At 39.0% G+C, this 23,103-nt stretch overlaps 1 protein-coding gene and 1 long non-coding RNA gene across 3 annotated transcripts in view; both read left to right on the top strand.

Annotated features, from left to right (window-relative positions):
* Positions 1-23,103, top strand: part of LOC5509868 (tyrosine-protein phosphatase non-receptor type 13) — a 53,555-nt gene that overhangs the window by 4,708 nt on the left and 25,744 nt on the right. For both annotated transcript variants that reach the window (XM_048722857.1, XM_048722856.1), the window contains exons 5-25: positions 356-435; positions 1,404-1,469; positions 1,896-1,988; positions 3,984-4,070; positions 4,392-4,439; positions 5,121-5,508; positions 5,943-6,236; positions 7,146-7,389; positions 7,957-8,116; positions 8,361-8,429; positions 8,883-8,966; positions 10,314-10,404; positions 10,919-10,989; positions 11,366-11,439; positions 12,063-12,246; positions 15,638-15,793; positions 16,988-17,056; positions 17,484-17,552; positions 17,926-18,002; positions 18,780-18,871; positions 19,325-20,005. In XM_048722857.1, the coding sequence (XP_048578814.1) occupies positions 356-435; positions 1,404-1,469; positions 1,896-1,988; positions 3,984-4,070; positions 4,392-4,439; positions 5,121-5,508; positions 5,943-6,236; positions 7,146-7,389; positions 7,957-8,116; positions 8,361-8,429; positions 8,883-8,966; positions 10,314-10,404; positions 10,919-10,989; positions 11,366-11,439; positions 12,063-12,246; positions 15,638-15,793; positions 16,988-17,056; positions 17,484-17,552; positions 17,926-18,002; positions 18,780-18,871; positions 19,325-20,005 (3,177 nt within the window). The remainder of the gene's footprint in view (positions 1-355; positions 436-1,403; positions 1,470-1,895; positions 1,989-3,983; positions 4,071-4,391; positions 4,440-5,120; positions 5,509-5,942; positions 6,237-7,145; positions 7,390-7,956; positions 8,117-8,360; positions 8,430-8,882; positions 8,967-10,313; positions 10,405-10,918; positions 10,990-11,365; positions 11,440-12,062; positions 12,247-15,637; positions 15,794-16,987; positions 17,057-17,483; positions 17,553-17,925; positions 18,003-18,779; positions 18,872-19,324; positions 20,006-23,103) is intronic.
* On the top strand, positions 15,805-16,192 carry LOC125560688. The gene is made up of 2 exons (XR_007306783.1): positions 15,805-15,884; positions 15,915-16,192. It is a non-coding gene; the product is annotated as an uncharacterized LOC125560688 (long non-coding RNA).

The following is a 23,103-nucleotide window of genomic DNA, read 5'->3' as shown; positions in this document are numbered from 1 at the left end:
GGCAAATTCTGATAATAAAACTTGAAATATTCTCTTCCTAAGTTGGCTGAAATATGCCTTTTTTGTCAACCACTCTCTGTGTTTTCATAGAAAACCAGGTAAAGTAATGTTGCGTTATTTGGGCTGCTTCCCTGTGTCACGAGAACAGACTCCGGTTTGCCAGCCAGAATGTACACAACTCGTGAAATAAAACATGGTGTACAGTATTGCCAGGGTGGTAAAGGGTACTTTTGCAGGAAAAAAAGATTTGGCCATTTTTCAATTTTGTTTTCCAAGTATCCCAAATATTAAAAAATGCTATTGGGTTTAACTTAAAAGGGAACAACTTAACTCCTCTCTCATTGACTTTTCTTAGTTTCTCCTGGAGATCGGTCATTTGTTGCACCAGAAACATACTCAAGAAGAACTACAACAAGTGATGCCACCCTAGAAAAGGTAAGAAAAAGACGTAGTCAATCCCATCAACAGTCACATGTTATTTTAATGTTTTATTTACTCACATGAGGAATGTCGTTAAGCATGCCACATAAACCAGGGTTTGGCTTTAGTGCTTACCTGTTTACCGGAGTAAGTCTTTTAAGACTGAAAAGTGCTGTTGGGTGATCTATAAGGATTTGTAAAAAAATGTTTCAACACCGTTTGCCCAAAATATGTTTTTTGTTCCTTTAAATTTGAATTTAACCCCTTAACTTGGGTGAGTTTTTAAACACCTAAATGGAGCCCGTAAACCTGTTTTTATACAGTTTTTGTCACCGTTGAATATATATTTGATTTTTGCAATCTTCCATTGCTTTTCCACATGGGGTAAATGTATATAAAATAAGCTTGTCATCTTTTTTGATGATTACAGTGGAACCTGGATTTTATGATATGCCTCAGGAAAGAGAGAAGTAATGTGTATCATAAAATCGAGGTATTGTTGCCAAGAGGTCCTCGATTTTATGATATAAAGGAAAATCCATTGAAAATATTGTGCAGCGAAAAAAAATATTGTAACACTGTACCCTGTGTTAGACTGTATCTACAGTTACTCTCTCTAAGGCTGTAAATCTGTATTGATCTGTCAAATCAAAAAATCTATTAACTGTACTGTGTGTGTGTGGTATCTTGAGTTTTTTTTTTTTTTTTTTCGGAAAATCAAGAATTTCATTTGTATTCAATATCATAAACTCACTCACTCACTATCCATTTACGTCAGTGTCCACCTATTGGCAGGTGTGACGCCGCCATAAAATCGAGGTAATTCCTTATAAATTTCACTGTATTTACACAGGGAGAAAGGAACGTCATTGTAAAATCAAGGTTCCACTGTACCATAAATGGGATCCTCAGTTCCTGCCCAGTGTGGTGACTTTGTTCTGTGTGTATTTACAGTTGGTGAATTTGTGTGTATTTTTGTGCAGATCTGTGTCTACTCACTTGGCATGTCTCTTTTTCATGCGGCTGAGTATGAGGTACCTGTTGGTAAGGTAAGCGCTTACCCTAAAGGACTTGGAACTGGTGAATAACTAGAAAGACCAGACATTTTAAAGATAAAAAGCTAGTTGGTCTCCCTATCAGGTAAATTAATTAACACAAGGTTGGAATTTTATATTTTTATGCTTCTGCGAAAAAAGTTGTAGTTTCACTGACATTTCCAGGATTAACCCTTTGTCCCAGATGAACAGTAAAACTTCTCTGTTTTCACCAAGGCATACAATATGTAAAAACACACAATTACAACCTTGTGTTGATTGATTTACCTTTAACTGATAAACCTGTCTCTGTTTCGAAATCCTGTTCTCCCAATGGGCATCCCAACATATGAAAAATCTGTATGTACTGATCCCTTATTTGTGAGTCCTGTTAGGCAAAGTATAGAGTACTCCTACTTATTTCTCTGCACATACTTTTAGTCTGTCAATCTGAGCCTGGCACTTGAGAATTTGCTGCTGGGGATGTGTGAGGAGAGTGCTAATGCCAGACTCACCCTACATAAAGTTCTACAGGTAACATTGGACACATCTGTGACATCTTTCATGGGAAATACATTGGTCTTTGTCTTTGTAATCATTGTTTATCGAGGGTAGCATATTGAACCGAATATACAGTTTTCTAACATATGGCCCTCGGTTAGTAAGCACTGTCACTTGGGTGGTCACTAACAGAGGGTTTATTGCGTCACCAGTGGTTCTTTTACGTCTCTTCGGTTCAGGTTAATGTAGTGCAGCTTGAAGAGACGCGACCTCTGGTTTATTGTCCTTATCCGAGAAGACTGGATACATGGGAGAATAACTTAAACTCACTTGTGACACAAATTCGAAAATAAAGGCAGGAACCCGGAAAAAATTCCCCAGTTTGAACCAGGATTCGAACGTGGGCCACAGTGATAAGAGGCTGATGCGCTAACACACTAGGCCACCCGTCGTAAAGGGAGCTACTGTAGGAGAGAGCATTGCATAAACAAGGCATGGACGTTTTTGGGGTTTAGGGAGAAGAACAGCAAGAAAGATGCTGCCTAGAACTACTGTACTGTCATCAACCTCTATTATTGTTGTCTGTATTATGACATGCACTATCTCTTGTTCTACAACTATTGTCATCACTATAGCATGACATACTTTTGTTCTTGTTCTATGAGGGTTGTCATCACTAATAACATGACATACATGTGTTCTTGTTATTTAGCAAAGAATCCCGCATAATTTGGAGTTTTTCCCCGCGTAATTCCAGAAGCCCTGCTTTAATCACTACAGCATGACATACATTTGTTCTTGTTCTAGGAGTACTTTAATCACTACAGCATGACATACATTTGTTCTTGCTCTAGGAGTACTTTAATCACTACAGCATGACATACATGTGTTCTTGTTCTAGGAGTACTTTAATCACTACAGCATGACATACATTTGTTCTTGTTCTAGGAGTACTTTAATCACTACAGCATGAAATACATTTGTTCTTGTTCTAGGAGTACTTTAATCACTACAGCATGACATACATGTGTTCTTGTTCTAGGAGTACTTTAATCACTACAGCATGACATACATGTGTTCTTGTTCTAGGAGTACTTTAATCACTACAGCATGACATACATTTGTTCTTGTTCTAGGAGTACTTTAATCACTACAGCATGAAATATATTTGTTCTTGTTCTAGGAGTACTTTAATCACTACAGCATGACATACATTTGTTCTTGTTCTAGGAGTACTTTAATCCTACAGCATGACATACATTTGTTCTTGTTCTAGGAGTACTTTAATCGCTACAGCATGACATACATGTGTTCTTGTTCTAGGAGTACTTTAATCACTACAGCATGACATACATTTGTTCTTGTTCTAGGAGTACTTTAATCACTACAGCATGACATACATTTGTTCTTGTTCTAGGAGTACTTTAATCACTACAGCATGACATACATTTGTTCTTGTTCTAGGAGTACTTTATCACTACAGCATGACATACATTTGTTCTTGTTCTAGGAGTACTTTAATCACTACAGCATGACATACATTTGTTCTTGTTCTAGGAGTACTTTAATCACTACAGCATGACATACATGTGTTCTTGTTCTAGGAGTACTTTAATCACTACAGCATGACATACATTTGTTCTTGTTCTAGGAGTACTTTAATCACTACAGCATGAAATATATTTGTTCTTGTTCTATGAGTACTTTAATCACTACAGCATGACATACATTTGTTTTTGTTCTAGGAGTACTTTAATCCTACAGCATGACATACATTTGTTCTTGTTCTAGGAGTACTTTAATCGCTACAGCATGACATACATGTGTTCTTGTTCTAGGAGTACTTTAATCACTACAGCATGACATACATTTGTTCTTGTTCTAGGAGTACTTTAATCACTACAGCATGACATACATTTGTTCTTGTTCTAGGAGTACTTTAATCACTACAGCATGACATACATGTGTTCTTGTTCTAGGAGTACTTTGATCCTACAGCATGACATGCACTTTTTTTTCTGTTTCTAGGAGTGCTATGATCACTTCAGCATGAGGCATTACAAGGATGTGATAACAGCTCTAGTGGAACTTGTGCTGGGAGATGAGATCCTTGATGTAAGTCTTACACTTTATTTCACAGAAAGCCTTGACTGGATGCCTTAATTAATGTCACTACAGTACGTTTCTTTTTAATTTGCCCTGCATATAGCAGACTAACTATGTATTGTAGTTGTCATGTACACCCATCAAATACAACAAGCTTGCCAAATTAGAGTGGGGAATCCACTTATTTAAGAAGATATAATAAATAAACTTTACTTTTAAAAACTTTAAATGTTTTGCTGTAGGTTTTAATTTATTTGTTTATACGTAATACGGAAAATGACACTCTTTTGCTGGGAATTTCGTGACGTTCACAAAAGACTTTTTTTTCAGGAAGCAGACATTTTGACTGAGACAAGTGATTATGGTACTAGTGCAGAGGTAAGATACAGGTTATTTCAGTTCATTACGTAGCAAAGAAAAAACAGTCCTTAATGATCACATTCCAAATTTTCTTTACCCATTGAACTAATAATAAAATGTGCAGTACATAATGACTATTGTGTTTTTTAGAAACTAATGTCTCTCACAGTATGTTGCGATAGACATAAAGAATTTGAAGGAAGTCTCGGGCTGTCATTTTCCAGAAGGAATTTATAATTGTAGCGATATGGATATTACATACATAAAATTCCCTGCTTCAAATCAATTTTGAAATTTTAGCAAAAAGTCCTTCGAGTTAATCAAGAGATGCCAAGCTGTTAAGTGGATATCTGAATTCAGGAATGCAATTCAAACCCTCATGAAATATAATACTTTTGCAGCAGTTTTCTACATTTTGGGAACAATTGTCGACCTTTTACAACAGCTAATTCGCCATCTGGTTTCAGGCGTTTTCATTGGCAAGCACTGTTTTTAATGTTATCGCTGATGAAGCCGAGCAATAAGAAAGCGCGAAATTTTGTTAGTTAAAAATCGAATTGAAAATTGCAGCAAGATATCAAATATTTTGTGACGTTACATGCATTATTTTTTTGTGTGAGACATTAGTTTCTTAAAAACAACCCAAGAGTCATACTGCACTACACAATTTGTATTCTTTTTTTCTTGTTTTGTGCTCAGATATACCCTTCAAGCACATCCTCCATGATGCAGAGCCCCCGTCACCTGCCATCACCACCTCCTCACATCAGCTCCAAGGGGCACTCCACGTCAGTACAACTGATTGGAGCCAACCATCGACCAGCATTGGCCCCACATGTATCCAGCCATCAACAGAGGTCCGACCAAGATGCTAGATCAAGGTCACCAGATCATTCAAGGTTGGGCCGACATGGTAGATCAAGGTCGCCGGATCATTCAAGGTTAGAACAATATGGTAGAGCAAGATCACCGGATCGTACAATGTTTGACCAGCATGGAAGATCAAGATCGCCGGGAGCTCTTAGACACCCAAGGTCACCAATAGGTGGTGAAGAAGAAGATTTCTATGAATCAGCGTCGCTTTTAGGTAATATAGAATGTGTGTACTGTCTATATTCATATCTCTATTGTGATTGTGATAATCTTTTTAAAACATGCGAGCTTCTCTTGTTACTACATCATGCAACTGCAGGCAGTGCCCACGGCACGTTTACGCTGTCAATGTAGTTTTGTTGTTTTGTGATTTGATTGTAATAGCGCCCAGAACATGTGATTTTGTCGTAATTGCAGCAAGATTGCGCCGAAATCATCTAGGTTTTCCAATCTAGGTTTAGAATAATCAGCCATTTGCTCATTCAAACGAGCTCATTCCTTTCACGCATTTCTTAATTTTACCCGACAATCAACACAAAGGCGTCATGGCTATCACATGCTGTAATTTGTTATCGTATTACAGAAATATGAATAATCATGGTTATCATCATTATTAAGATAACGATTATGATTATTATTTTATTGCAGATAAATACAAACCCCAGCTTGAAATGTCCCGAACAAGACACACCTCAACACCTAACGCCCGTGCAGACCTACCAGGCAGACCAGGAAAAAGCGAGCGTGGCTTGCGTGCAGGCAATGCTGAGACATCCCATAAAGGGTCACGCAGTCAAAGTCCACAGAGAAATGGTACTTCGTCAAAGAGAATGAATGGTTTCAACTACCATGAAGAGGATGGTTATTATGAGGAACCAATAATGCATTTACCGCCTGACATAGAAGCCAGGCTGCGACCAAACACTTTTGGACGACGAGAGGGTGAGTAATAATTTTATCTGTTTTGTTATGATTGGGACTTGAGACAATCTAATGTATTTTTTAAGGTGTAAGTTGTAACAGAGAATGACTTGACTTATCGAAACTTGTTCATAGGGATGCAAGTAGAATTATAACACCATAACCCCCCTTATGACTATCACCATAACAGCTCTTTAACTTGTATTTGATTCGTAAAGACATGGTTATTAGTATTAATGTGGGTTTTTAAACACGAGGTTCTGCTATAAAAAGGAAAGCTACTCCCACCCCCGGGCTCAAGAACAATCAGTTATCAATCAGCCGTCAATGAGTGAACATGTCAGGACAATTGCTCTGAGCGCTAAATTCAAAATTTATATTCTAAACCAAAATAAATATCATTCCTGGAGTTGTCCATTTAAAAATGTTTCTATTGTAAAATAATGTTATACCAAGGTGTGTGTGCTCTAAAATACGAGCATTTTCATCACAGCGCGAGAATAATTTATGCAGGTGCGCTAAGTTATGGATAGCGCAAAATTTAAAATTTTGCACCTAAAACGTGAGTGGACAGCAAATATCTAATTATACAATCTCTTAACACAACTGTCTTGTTACCTGTGCAAAATTAGGCTCAGAGATAAGTAATTTTACAGGACGCTTATAATTTGTGACTGCTAGCGTGACAGAATGGAATTAAAAATATGTATTTTGAAATGTTCGAAACAAATGCTGCAGTCTTGTGTTTTCGTATCATAGCTGTTGTGCAACCACTTCAATTCTTCCTGCCCGTAATACTATGTATGTAATCAATAGTATAGCCAATATGCATTACCAAACAAATGACCGAGCCAAAGCCTCATTATGCCATGCGCACCACAAATTGACCAAGAAATTCTTCTCTTGTCAGCTGTTTCCTTTATTTCCCAGGGCCTCGAAGACTGCAACGATATGGCAGTGAAAACTCTCTGGCGACCACATCGTCCATGGCGTCTGGTCCGAGGTCTTCCATGTTCTCAGATGGCCGGTCATCCTCAGCGATATCGCTGATTCAAGGGAGCTATGCGCCAGAATCTTACATCACTGATGGCTATGAGAGCGACCCATACCTTGTAAGCTTTGGCAGTTCTGTGTCGCAGTTGGGTTTCCGGCGAGGCAGGGATAAACCTAGCAGGTAAATGATTTTTTTTTTGTGTGTGTGTGTGTGTGTGTTCTGACAATTCAATGAATCCTAAGGCAGTGGTCTTGAATAACATGAAATTAAATTGCTTAATATACGTTCCATTGCATGATAATTTATCGCTTAATATACGTGGATTGATATACTTTGTTTCTACTTCGTTTTACAAACAAATTTGTTTCATTTCCTAAGATTTGATGTTGACCACTTGCACAACATTTCCTGTATTCCTATTGGGCAAGTGCACGATACATCGTTGCAAGTGGGGTAGCATGGATACCTTTTATTAAGGGTTGTTTTACTTATAATCAAAATACATATGTGTTATCTAGGTTGTTATAAAGGTGTTTGGGCAAAAACAATGATACTTGTTTTAGCCGACAGACAACACGGGCGAAAGCCTAATGTTACTGTAAGTTAGCTTGGATTAAATTGGGACTACTTATTAGATAAGCCAACACAGCAACGAGATAGCGACAACAACGGTTTACGTGAACTTGGCGTGGCATGGGAGACAAGATATGACAAGATATCATTATTTTCTCATTTGTACTGTTTTAGGCTGGACGAGCCACAATATCTATCAACACCAAACCTGGCCAGTGGATACCCCGGAATGAATGGAATAGAGCGCCCAACCACCGACGCAGACCAGTATCTGTCGCTTCCTCGATTGAGCAAGCCCAGTCGAGGAAAATCAAATTCAAAGAACAAACTGAAGGTGGATTCATATATATTTTAAGTATATACATTTTGAAATATATAAAACGGCGAAAGTGTAGTCGGTTGGATTTTTTTTTTCGTACGTGATGCAATGATACTGTTGTACAACGCCTTAGTTAACTTCGGCCTTAATAAACTCTTCTTATAGAAGAAACGCTATAGTAGCTTTTTGAAATAATTTTCGGAACAACAACATTTCTCCTTAGTTTAGACTTACAGTGGATTAACAATTTTTGTTTCAGACTTTTTTCGGTCCAGAGTTCGTCATGATAAGTGAAGACCCAAACAAGTCAATCGTCAACATTACACCCGTAAGTAGAGGAGAAAGTTGGCTTGTTTTTAGAGATTCAACTGTAGTGTTTTAAAGCTAGATTATAATTCAATGGTTGATGCTTGATAATCCAAGACGCTATGTCCGTGAATTCTAAACTAAGGAAACTTCCAAATCCTCGTTTTTGCAATACTATTTATGAGGAAGGAGTTTGTTTGTTCAACCTTTTTATACTTTATATGACCCTTGGTACTACGTTTTTTTTTTATTTTCGGTCAGTATTAGTGTCAGTATCAGTGGAATGTAATCTTGCTATGTTATTGCAGCGAGTTCAGAGAGATTATTGCGCAAAAAATACAACAATTGTGTTTCCTCGCTCTTACCTAGAATTCCTTGCTGTACTCTAGAATTGGAAAATTACGTGCGTTGCGCTTGCGTCTATTTTCGGTCCAACCTTTACTTTATTGATATTTTAAAGTTTTTTTTTCTGCAGAAAAAGGCCGGCCAACTTCCACATGGACGACGCATGGTGTCCGTTATAGTGTTGAATGGACAGAAGCTGCAGATGATGATTGAGGTAAAGATCTGACCTCATGTTTAACGCAACCTCTCGGGTTTCCTTTCTTTGTGTGACTTTGACTTTAACGCAACTGTATGCGAGGCGCATAGCCTCAAGTGGGCAGAAGTTACAGATGATGGAAGAGGTAGCAGATCTGACGCCATGTGTAACGCAACTTTGTGTGACTTGTAACTTGTTGCACAAACGTACACAAGGTATAAAGCCTTGAGTTGACATAAGCTACATATTTTGATCGAGGAAAGAATTTGACGTCATGTTTTACGCAACTTTGTGTGACTTGTAACTTGTTGCACAAACGTACACAAGGTATAAAGCCTTGAGTTGACATAAGCTACATATTTTGATCGAGGAAAGAATTTGACGTAATGTTTTACGCAACTTTGTGTGACTTGTAACTTGTTGCACAACTGTACATGAGGTGTAAAGCCTTGAGTGGAAAGATGCTACGTATAACGTTTGAGGGAAATAATAAGACGTCATGTGTAACGCAAGTTTGTGTGACTTGTAACTTATAACGCAACTGCTTATGAGACGTTAGTCTTGAGTGGACAGATGCTACGTATAACGTTTGAGGGAAATAATGAGACGTCATGTGTAACTCAAGTTTGTGTGACTTGTAACTTATAACGCAACTGTTTATGACATGCTACTTATTGAGGGAAACAATGTGACATCTGCTGCATTTAACTTTTTTAGCGTGAAGCTACAGATAACGACAGAGGAAAGCGTGACGCGCAACTTTGTATGACTTGTAACACAACTGTATGTGAGGCGTAAAGCCCAGAGTGGCCAGTAGCTACAGATAACGACAGAGGAAAGTGTGACGCGCAACTTTGTATGACTTGTAACACAACTGTATGTGAGGCGTGAAGCCCAGAGTGGCCAGTAGCTACAGATGACGACAGAGGAAAGCGTGACGCGCAACTTTGTGTGACTTGTAACACAACTGTATGTGAGGCGTGAAGCCCAGAGTGGCCAGTAGCTACAGATAACGACAGAGGAAAGCGTGACGCGCAACTTTGTATGACTTGTAACACAACTGTATGTGAGGCGTGAAGCCCAGAGTGGCCAGTAGCTACAGATAACGACAGAGGAAAGCGTGACGCGCAACTTTGTGTGACTTGTAACACAACTGTATGTGAGGCGTAAAGCCCAGAGTGGCCAGTAGCTACAGATGACGATTGAGGAAAGCGTGACGCGCAACTTTGTATGACTTGTAACACAACTGTATGTGAGGCGTAAAGCCCAGAGTGGCCAGTAGCTACAGATGACGATTGAGGAAAGAGTGTGACACCTTTTTGTCTCTACTTCTCTCGTGACTCTGTTGAAATGTACATTTTGCAGACCAACACTACAACACAGCAGCTGTACGAACAGGTCATCAAGTACATCGGAATCCCTGACAAGATTTTCTTTGGACTCGCCCAACAGAAAGGTGAGATAATGCTGAATGTTGACCACTTTTTATTACTACGCGACAAACTTAGAAAGTCTCAAAATGCAAACACTCTTCCGTCAATCAAAGCTTTCGACGTGATTTATGTTCAAAAGTTGCCAAAACTTAATGCGACTGTTTGCAAGCGTTATCAACTCTTTTCCTTGATTGAGAATACGTCCTTCAATTCAAAATGGTCTAGTTATCGAGGAAATAGCCGATGTTCTTCATTAAGTCAATGAAATACTTTGACGCCAAGTGTGCTGAAGGAGGTGCCTTATTGCGAATGTTGGCGAGCGTTTCCCTCTCTTTCCCTTGATAAAGAATGGGTTTCCCAATTCTAAATTACTTAGTTATTAAGGAACTAGCTGAGGTTCTTCATATGAGTGGAAGTCTCGTAAGAAAATGGTGGAGAACTCGGGGAGGAGGGCTCGGAGAAAATTCCCTCCTTTGGGGTGGGGTGAGGGGCGTGGATATTTTCTGGAATCACACATTATGAAATTCTGTCTTCCAGATGGCGAACTCTACTTCCTGGATCTTGACGTCAAGTTGTCAAAGTATGCTCCGCCCAAGTGGAAAGATGACGTACGTATACATCATACTCAGATGCATGCTGGGAGACCCGGCATTCTTTGCGATCGTTTTTTGGTTTCGCTACTCGGAAAGAACTAAGGCTTAACCCTCAACCTTTGTTTGTTCTTGTTTTTTTATTTATTTATTTTTTTAATCAGAATCAAGGACAAGATTATATGATGAAATTTTGAAATAACTACCTTAAAAACAAAGTCTTATAATTATTCGCCAAATTTAATCTAAAATTCATAAAAGCTTCCACAAATAACCGATTGAAAATTGATTTTTCCACACACATATCAATGAAGCTAAGACGTGAAAATTGCGAGTGACATAGATTCTTAAATCATGTGATAATTATTATGAATGTACTTTATTTTTATCTCAGCCCAAGGGAACGCTATTGGAGTTCATTCTGTATTTCCGTGTGAAGTTTTACGTGGAGAAGTTGGCCCTTATTGAGTAAGTATTTTCCCCTCATACGCAACCAGACTAATCATTTAGCAACCTTCTGTTTAATGCGGATATCAAATGGGGTTTCTGAATCACTAGAATAATTCGAACACTAGGAATGTCTTCAAGATGACATTAGTGCCTGGAGCTGATATTATGTTCATATATTAGGGGTCTGGCTTTGAAACAGTACGAATTTGGCGAGAATTTCCACGAAAAGGTTTGATAACAGATTCTGACGAAATAAATTATTATTTTCCTTACTGCAAAGCGCCAAACAAACTTCGAAAAAAAATGTACTTTAGTTGCCACTCGCTGCAAAGAACACGTTTTGACGTGCCACACGTCAACAGCACGACGCATAACGAGATAGCGCCGTAAGTAACTCGGGTAGTGGCGGTGGAACTTGACAAAAATTGTATATTGACATATCGTACTCACCCAATTTGATCGCAGCCCAGAAAAACTCTGTTACTGAGATTTGACACAAAAAGCACACACATAAAACCAAAAATAGACCTTCACTCTCCTCTTTGTGCTCGCTCCGATCAATAATACCAGAAGCTACAAAGTTTGGAATTTTTGAAATAACTAACTGTATGATCAACTCTGTTTTGTATTGTTCTTCTTAGTAATCACAAAACCAAGCACCAGTTTTACCTTCAGCTGCGCAAGGACCTCTTGGATTGCCGCCTATACTGTCACGAAGAGGCGGCACTCACACTTGGCGGACTCGCACTACAAGCAGAGACGGGTGACTACACACCGGCACTGGGCGGAGACTACTTCATCGTGGAACACTACCTCTCAAGACGGGTAAGAACGTACCATGAATACTAGAATGCTACCTCTCTAGACGGGTAAGAACGTACCATGAATACTAGAATGCTACCTCTCAAGACGGGTAAGAACGTACCATGAATACTAGAATATTATACCTCTCAAGACGGGTAAGAACGTACCATGAATACTAAAATGCTACCTCTCAAGACGGGTAAGAACGTACCATGAATACTAGAATATTATACCTCTCAAGACGGGTAAGAACGTACCATGAATACTAGAATGCTACCTCTCAAGACGGGTAAGAACGTACCATGAATACTAGAATGCTACCTCTCAAGACGGGTAAGAACGTACCATGAATACTAGAATATTATACCTCTCAAGACGGGTAAGAACGTACCATGAATACTAGAATGCTACCTCTCCAGACGGGTAAGAACGTACCATGAATACTAGAATGCTACCTCTCAACACGGGTAAGAACGTACCATGAATACTAGAATATTATACCTCTCAAGACGGGTAAGAACGTACCATGAATACTAGAATGCTACCTCTCAAGACGGGTAAGAACGTACCATGAATACTAGAATGCTACCTCTCAAGACGGGTAAGAACACACCATGAATACTAGAATGCTACCTCTCAACACGGGTAAGAACGTACCATGAATACTAGAATGCTACCTCTCAAGACGGGTAAGAACGTACCATGAATACTAGAATGCTACCTCTCAAGACGGGTAAGAACGTACCATGAATACTAGAATGCTACCTCTCAAGACGGGTAAGAACATACCATGAATACTAGAATGCTACCTCTCAAGACGGGTAAGAACGTACCATGAATACTAGAATGCTACCTCTCAAGACGGGTAAGAACGTACCATGAATACTAGAATGCTACCTCTCAAGACGGGCAAGAACATACCATGAATACTAAGATGCCCCCTTCAAAACAAGTAAGAACATACCATGAATACTAGAATAATATACCCCTCAAAACGGGTAAGAACGTACCATAAATACTAAAATGCTACCTCTCAAAACGAGTAAGAACATACCATGAATACTAGGATATTATACCTCTCAACACGGGTAAGAACATACCATGAATACTAGAATGCTACCTCTCAAGACGGGTAAGAACACACCATGAATACTAGAATGCTACCTCTCAACACGGGTAAGAACGTACCATGAATACTAGAATGCTACCTCTCAAGACGGGTAAGAACGTACCATGAATACTAGAATGCTACCTCTCAAGACGGGTAAGAACGTACCATGGATACTAGAATGCTACCTCTCAAGACGGGTAAGAACGTACCATGGATACTAGAATGCTACCTCTCCAGACGGGTAAGAACGTACCATGAATACTAGAATGCTACCTCACAACACGGGTAAGAACGTACCATGAATACTAGAATATTATACCTCTCAAGACGGGTAAGAACGTACCATGAATACTAGAATGCTACCTCTCAAGACGGGTAAGAACGTACCATGAATACTAGAATGCTACCTCTCAAGACGGGTAAGAACACACCATGAATACTAGAATGCTACCTCTCAACACGGGTAAGAACGTACCATGAATACTAGAATGCTACCTCTCAAGACGGGTAAGAACGTACCATGAATACTAGAATGCTACCTCTCAAGACGGGTAAGAACGTACCATGAATACTAGAATGCTACCTCTCAAGACGGGTAAGAACATACCATGAATACTAGAATGCTACCTCTCAAGACGGGTAAGAACGTACCATGAATACTAGAATGCTACCTCTCAAGACGGGTAAGAACGTACCATGAATACTAGAATGCTACCTCTCAAGACGGGCAAGAACATACCATGAATACTAAGATGCCCCCTTCAAAACAAGTAAGAACATACCATGAATACTAGAATATTATACCCCTCAAAACGGGTAAGAACGTACCATAAATACTAAAATGCTACCTCTCAAAACGAGTAAGAACATACCATGAATACTAGGATATTATACCTCTCAACACGGGTAAGAACATACCATGAATACTAGAATGCTACCTCTCAAGACGGGTAAGAACACACCATGAATACTAGAATGCTACCTCTCAACACGGGTAAGAACGTACCATGAATACTAGAATGCTACCTCTCAAGACGGGTAAGAACGTACCATGAATACTAGAATGCTACCTCTCAAGACGGGTAAGAACGTACCATGGATACTAGAATGCTACCTCTCAAGACGGGTAAGAACGTACCATTAATACTAGAATGCTACCTCTCAAGACGGGTAAGAACGTACCATGAATACTAGAATGCTACCTCTCAAGACGGGTAAGAACGTACCATGGATACTAGAATGCTACCTCTCAAGACGGGTAAGAACGTACCATGAATACTAGAATGCTACCTCTCAAGACGGGTAAGAACGTACCATGAATACTAGAATATCATATATCTCAAGACGAGTAAGAACGTACCATGAATACTAAAATGCTACCTCTCAAGACGGGTAAGAACGTACCATGAATACTAGAATGCTACCTCTCAAGACGGGTAAGAACGTACCATGAATACTAGAATGCTATCTCTCAAGACGGGTAAGAACGTACCATGAATACTAGAATGCTACCTCTCAAGACGGGTAAGAACGTACCATGAATACTAGAATATTATATATCTCAAGACGGGTAAGAACGTACCATGAATACTAGAATGCTACCTCTCAAGACGGGCAAGAACATACCATGAATACTAAAATGCTACCTCTCAAAACAAGTAAGAACATACCATGAATACTAGAATATTATACCCCTCAAAACGGGTAAGAACGTACCATGAATACTAAAATGCTACCTCTCAAAACGAGTAAGAACATACCATGAATACTAGGATATTATATCTCTCAACACGGGAAAGAATGTACCATGAATACTAAAATGCTACCTCTCAAAACAAGTAAGAACATACCATGAATACTAGAATATTATATCTCTCAACACGGGTAAGAATGTACCATGAATACTAGAATGCTACCTATCAAAACGGGTAAGACCATACGATGAATACTAGAATGCTATCTCTCTAAATAAGTAAGAACATATCATAAATACTAGAATATTATACCTCTCAAAACGGGTAAGAACATACCATGAATACTAAAATGCTACCTCTCAAAACGAGTAATAACATACCATGAATACAAGAATATTATAACTCTCAAAACGGGTAAGAACATACCATGAATACTAGAACGCTACCTATCAAAACGAGTAAGAACATACCATGAATACTGGAATGCTACCTCTCAAAACGGGTAATAACATACCATGAATACAAGAATATTATAACTCTCAAAACGGGTAAGAACATACCATGAACTTTAAAGCGCTAACTCTGAAAACGGGAAAAAACTTCACAGGTTCTTAACAAGGTGACGCCAGAGTACGCCCTACAGCAGTTACCTGAGTTCCATAAGGGTTTCACTGGCCTGGACGAGCATGAGGCCGAGATCGAGTTCCTCAAAGAAGCAATGAGGCTACCCGAGTACGGCCTTCATTTCTACAGGGTTCAATCTGTAAGTACCGCAAGTATTAAAAAAAAGACAAGTAAGGGATCTTGTAAAAGAATAAAAGAACTTCGAGGTGGATGGGTCAAGGGCCGACTAGGTAAAAAAATGAATTGTATGTAGATATTAGATAAATATAATTACTTTACAAGATCCCTAATGTTGTTGGTGCTGCTGTTGCCGCTCTAACTGATGGTGGTGCTGCTTCTGCAGCCGGCGTTTTTTTAACACATTGACTCCACATTGACCGGTCTGTACCAACAACCCAAAACATTCATAAATACAAAACAGAACAAGATGAAGATAATCAGGCATCAGTATAAGGGATAAATGGTCTTGAAGATATGCATCCAACCAAGGTGATGGCAACTACTCTTTAGCCAGATAATCAGATTCTTTGACAAACTTTAAATCGAACAAAGAAAAAAAGCAGAATCACCCCTCTCAACAAAACGCTAAAAATACCACACATGGGAGAGATAAGCACAGCACAAGCGGCACAGCCCGAGACACAAATAGATACCTTATTCTGATCCTCCAGGTTCATTTCCATGGCCTCAAAACACAATGTCCACTCCTTGAAGGCTTATGAAACCACTTGGATACCATTACGGATTGTAGAGCATTCTGTTAACACTCCTCTCCCCAAAGTCAGATGTTTTTTTTTTACAAGTCTTTTCACCCCATAGCTAAAAAAATGAATTCCAGGTCAAACAGGCCCAGAATAGCAGAGTAAACAGTTTTGAAATCAATTTTGTTTCAAAAAAAGACAGCATTTAGGAGAGCTGTGGTGATTCATTAGAAAATAATTTTCTCATCCAGGCAAAGCCAAACAAGAAAAAAAAAACACCATGAATCCACCTTTGCTTGCAAATATCCATACGCACAGCACTCAATTATGCCCAAATACACTTCATGACACTCTCTCAATATGCTTATAGCTGTATTTTTTTATGAAAAATACAGGCAACCATCAATTTGTGCTCGCATTAGCACAACGAGAAGGGATTAAAAATGGGACCGCAAGCACTGTTGGAAAGCTAGGATACCGCTGACTAGGTGTTGTTTGACTTCGACGGGCTGTATAAAACTCAACATAGGGGGGGGGGTATCCGTTTTCAGTCTGTTTTTTTTTTTTTAATTCAGCTCAAACATAGCCAGGAGTCAATGAGTTTATATCATCTGTAATTGTTTTTATTGAAGGACAAGAAAGCGCAAGATGCAGACTTACTGTTTCTTGGTATCTGCGTGCGGGGGGTCACCGTGTATGAGGTGAGTAGTACCGATTATACCGATCACAGCGATTACAACGATCATTACGATTATGAAAACAAAGAATAATGACAGTAACCAGGATAATTATATGATCATAACGATCACGGCGACAACGATCGCGACTATATGGACGTTCATGTCAATCATGGCAGAGTTTGTTTTGACAGTTTTCTCGAAGCGACAGTCAAAGCTCTCGTGCGTAGGTGACCACATAAACAATTACATTTTTTGCCTTTAAGGACAACCCGACGAAATGATAAAATTCTTTTGTTACTTTCCCTTTAGTTTTTGAACCGCTGTTACTTTAAGACGTGCCTTTCTGTACTATTGCACTATTGGATTATTATAATCAGCAAGAGAGAAGTTTTAACTAAAGGACAATGAAAACCTTCTATTTTCTCGTGCTCTTCGTGTTCTGTTTTAGTCACGAGGTCACATCAAGAGTCCGATTCACAAGCACTCGTGGCAAATGACCAAGAAGCTCTCCTTTAAGGTAAGCCAGACTTAAAGAATGCCAATCAACTACTTATATGTTCTTGTTTCTCATAGAAAATACAACGGTTTATATGCAAGGAAACTTTAACATAACAATCTACTTATGAAGTCTGATGGGTTATTGACGATATTTGATTAAAAATATCCTGGTTACTTGCTTGATTTAGCCGATGGAAATGGATATTTTGTGTGACTCGGGGTTTAGCGGGAGCATTAAATGGCGGCATAATTGGTCTAACCAAATTTGTATTTTATTTTAATGCCAATTTTCATAGGGTTGCAGAAAACGTTTTACCCAGAAGTCACTCCGCCTGTGGGGACGTATGGGTCTTTTCTGGGATCATACAATAACTTTTTACTTTGATATGCAGAAAAAGAAGTTCTTCATTGAGCCGAGGGAAAGCTCTGACTCTGCCAAGCTTACATTCTACACCGGACACTACAAGAGGTAAGTACCATCCACTCAAGTACATTATGAAAAATTAGCGTTAGCTGTCGCTAGCAGAGGTGACGGTTGGAAAGACTGCAGATATATGCACCGATTTTCATAGTCCAAAGCTTTTTCATGGTCCATACATTTTGCACACTTATGGAACAGACTATGCGATGAAAACTCTTTGAAACGTTTAGCAAACAGCGCTAAAATCAGCCCCCATTGCTGCCTAGTTGACCAAAAGACAAACATTGTTGTCTTGCTGGATCATAAAAAAGTGTAAAAACATAAAAAAAGGCCAGTCACACCGCCATTATATATACGATCCCACAAAATACCGACTCACCGCCATTATATATACGAACCCACAAAATACCGACTCACTCAATAATCCATTTCCGTCGTAACTAAGTTATTTCTTAAAGCTGTTTTGAAGTTTTCTTACAAATAAATTGATGGATTTTCAATTGTAAACATATAATAATATATATAATAATAATAATAATAATAATATAATAAATATAATAAATAATAATAATAATAATATAATAATAATAATAATAATAATAATAATAATAATAATAATAATAATAAATATAATAAATATAATAATAATAATATAGTTACTTGTCGACATTCTTTAACGTATCCTGCAATGTTGGTACAGCTCCTTACAGAGTAAGGAAATGTTGTCAAGCAACTTCATGACACATGATAATACTTGAATGGGAAATACTACTCTAAACTGGTTCTTATACACTGTTTTAACTTAGTGTCATTGTCTTGTTTAAGGGCAAAATACTTGTTGTCGCTCTGCACTGCGTTCCATCGGTTTCAGATGAAGATGAGGGCGAGATTGTCCTCCCTGGAGCAGGAAGACGAAGGTCAGTGCATTATTTTTTTTTAGTATTTCTCTGATCGACAGGGAAGGTTAATACCCGTCCTTGTCCTATCTACAACGCTGCATTGTCGAGGAGAACGACGACCTCGCACACAATCAAGCTTTCAGCACTTGACCACATTTGCTTTTTTTAGTGTGGGAAGATCCAGTGAGGGCGACGTTTCCGTCCCTCTGACGTCGTAAATCTGTTTGAGATATAAGTCCGTGCCTTCTTACTAAACCGTGAAGATGGAATTTCAACGTTTTTCACGAACATTATTCTTTGTTTGGGCATTTCGTCTTACAAGATTAGAGAGCAAAAGCATACTATAAATTTATCAGTTGTGAATGCTTTATACGTACCCACTTTCTAGTCTTAGTCAAGATTGAGAACGTGCCTTGTCCACTTTTATTACGGGGTTCCTTAGGCTCACGCCTTGCTTGCTCTAATTTTCAGTTGGCATTGCCCTAAAGTATCATAACAAGTCACCCTACTTACGAGTTCCTCAGATGCAGCAACTGCAGGCCTCAACAGACACCTTACGCCACCCAGTGCCTCAAAACCGAGGCCCTGTACCTGCCTTACAAAGCCAGGAGCACACCACTGAACATATAAGATCAGACATTGCAAGCGATGAAGGCGGTACGAGCTCCATGAGCTCTGTCGACATTCGCGAGAGACCACCATTGAAGATGCCATCGCAGGACACAGTTGATGGACGGACGGAGGAGCCGAGTTATGCCAGTCGTGGTAGAGGCCAGGAATTAATGACCTCACTCCAAGAAGGCCAGCTGTATGCTTCCAATTCGACTGAAAAGGAGAGAGAGCGACAAAGTGATGTCCAGGAAAATGTTAAAAATTTCCTAGAAAAGCAGCGTCAATTCCAAGAAAAGTCCAAACCGCGAGACCCGTTTTCCAGTAATGAGACCAACCTGGAGGATGGTCTTTTCCAGGCACCAAGGCCTGCAAGATTCCAGGACAGGTACCAAGACGAAGGTCTTCTCCAGGAACCAAGAATCCAGCCAAAATACCAGCAAGAAGTAAAAGTACAGCCTGCATTTAGAAGCATGTTGAATCAAAGTGTCGACGAAGAACCCCAGAATGTTATCAGTCTGCATGGGACTCCAAAGGTTGTAGGTCAGTGTTCTAATAGTGCTGATGGTAACAAGGCAGGGCCTTCTATCTTAAAACTAAAGCGTTTCTCAACGTTCAGTGGTGGGGCCGGTAAGAATAATGTGACATTCCGCGATACGAAGAATGTTAACAGGAGTGTATCTATGTTCGCAAAACATCACAAACATTCATAAAAATTATTCATTTCGATAATATTTTCTGTAATTGCTTGAATTTGAATTTGTTAATTGTATTTATTGAAGGAATCTCATATATGCGATTGCATGCATTTCAAGAGGGAATCATGTGTAATCAGAAATAGTTTTTGCATGCATAATATATTTTTATTTTTAGTATGCATTCAGTAACACAAGCCCAAAATTTTCTGAAATGGGTTTTTTCTCTATTCGACTCTATAGAAATTGCATACCATCGTCTATTTCTATGAATAAGTATCGGATAAATATTTTGATGGACAGTCAAAGAATCAATTTTGACTACCGGTTTTTAACGTTTAACGGCCTGTCTGTGGGCTACCAACTTATATTATTCCTTCCTGTGGACGTATCTCTTCTTGTGACGCTAAGGTCAAGCATGGATTTCCTTCACTGCATTACTACACCTCTGCATGTTATGTTAATCATTGCATGCCTTTTCATTCTTTTCTCCCTTTGCACCAATAAAACAAATGTTGCCATGCAGCCCCTGGATTTTCTCTTCCTCCTTTCTCATCTTCTTGTCTTCCTTGACATGACGGAAAACCCTTGAAAATGCGCAATTCGAGCGCAATTCGAGAGAAAAAAGGCACAGTTTCTTACAATGGCCACCGGTTCCTTGTATTCCGGACTGATTTTCAAAACACAAATAACGTGCGGCCAAAATGCATATACCCTGATTTTGGCTTTTTCAGATATTTTTTCCTCGATCATCCTTGCGCTATGTATGGGCTTAGGGACGAAAGGCTCAAATTTTAATGACACTACAAAAAGTCGCATCAACTTAAAAAAAAAAGTCGCATTTGATATTTTGTTTGATATTACTCATTAAGTACTTAGGGGAATTTTCTGCCTTATTAGATGTGAAATGAGCTTATTTGAAGCGTCATGCCATGTTTTTCCGTCATGTCGTCTTCCTTGCCTTATTTTGGATAAATCCAGGACACGCCTTGAGTAGCTTCCACATCATAAAATCTTCTTTCTACCTGCATTCTCCTTCCTTCGCCCATCTGCTGCGGATCTAGAACTATTAAGGATGAACTTGCAAATTCAAAAGAAAATTCTTTGAATCCTTTATTCCGTTTTCAATCATCTCAATTGTTCTGTCATTCTCCCTATCCTTTGGAAGCGTTCTGCTATTTTATCTTACAAAGAAATGATTCTGAAAGCTTCCCTTTTCTCTGACGTTATAACCAATCGTCAAGCCTTCAGGAACTTTCGTTCCCACATTTGGAAGTTGGTTGTGACCCTTTCGCTTATTCCGTTTTCAATCATCTCAATTGTTCTGTCATTCTCCCTATCCTTTGGAAGCTTTCTGCTATTTTATCTTACATAGAAATGACTCTGAAAGCTTCCCTTTTCTCTGACGTTATAACCAATCGTCAAGCCTTCAGGAACTTTCGTTCCCACATTTGGAAGTTGGTTGTGACCCTTTCGCTTATTCCGTTTTCAATCATCTCAATTGTTCTGTCATTCTCTCTATCCTTTGGAAGCGTTCTGCTATTTTATCTTACATAGAAATGACTCTGAAAGCTTCCCTTTTCTCTGACGTTTAAACCAATCGTCAAGCCTTCAGGAACTTTAGTTCCCACATTTGGAAGTTGGTTGTGACCCTTTCGCTCACGCAATCCGATGTAGTATAGTACCAAATTCCTCTGTAACAGATTTTCTGATATAAAGAAAACCTTATTTAGCTTATTATCCTCGTAAGATACAACGAGAATGTAGAGGAGAATAAAGGAAGACTGGACCGACGTTTATCCAGAATTGCAGCCATAGGCTTATTATCCTCGTTAGATACAACGAGAATGTAGAGGAAAATAAAGGAAGACTGGACCGACGTTTATCCAGAATTGCAGCCATAGGCTTAATCGCTCTGGATTTACATTGCACGGGGTCTTATACTGACTGCTATATAAGCTGCACTGTGCTGCCGCGCAGTTTACATGGATGGGAGAGTGTTAGTATGTTAATGCCCCTTTTGGTTATGCGGCCAAGTACAGACACTGGCGATGGACTCTGCTTTCTTCAGTGGTTCTTGAACGTCCCAACAATTCAATAACAGGTTGGTTAGCTAGGTTTTTGCGAGACGTGACCGCCAATTAAAAAGCGAAGCCCGTACCACTGAGCTATCGCGCCACATAGGAAGGCATATAAAGACGTCTCATCAACTGTCAATCAACCCATGCGTTACCATGGAACACAGCCTAGGGTCGACTTTGTTTCTTGGAACCACGAATTAAACCAGGAACCCATTGGTGAGAGACACGTAAACTGTAAACTGCGCCACCCTGTCTTCCTGTTCTTTACCAATCTTCAGGATTTTGGGAAATGTGTTAACTTTCCCATATATTATTTTATATATTTCACATTAATTGTCCCAGTAATTCATCCATTTCTGAGGATCCTCTATCACTGAACCTGTGATTGCAGTAAGGAAATGGTCGATCACAGATATCTTCTCTTCTCTGATACATTCTGACTCTAAGAACTACTTCTTTGAAGGTGAGAATTCTAAGAACATCAGGTAAGTACACTGCTCCTTTCCTTTTCTTTCTTTTACTTACCGAACCGTCTTGACAAAGTTCAGCCAAGTAAGCTACTTATGTGTTTCACACAGCCTCATGCACCTTAAATTTAAACGTAAATAGTACCAAACAATACCTCGAATAGCTCCAAAACAGATCATTTTAAACAGACCTCTTAAAGAGCATCTGTGAGCCCACATTTTGACATCCTAGCAAAATGTCAAGTCAGTCGTTAGTTATTGAAAAAATTTAAATTCATTTTAGTAATGGAAGTATGTAACATTGTTTTTATGTAGTAATACTATGATCACCTCATGAGGAAAAATTCCCTCAGGCATTAATAATGAGGAAGTTTAGAAAAAGACAAAATAATGTTTTC

The sequence above is a fragment of the Nematostella vectensis genome, chromosome 15, assembly GCF_932526225.1.
Source record: "Nematostella vectensis chromosome 15, jaNemVect1.1, whole genome shotgun sequence".
In the NCBI taxonomy this organism is placed as follows: domain Eukaryota; kingdom Metazoa; phylum Cnidaria; class Anthozoa; order Actiniaria; family Edwardsiidae; genus Nematostella; species Nematostella vectensis.
The sequence above is the reverse complement of the archived record's forward strand: the minus strand, read 5'-3'. Positions and strand labels throughout refer to the sequence as shown.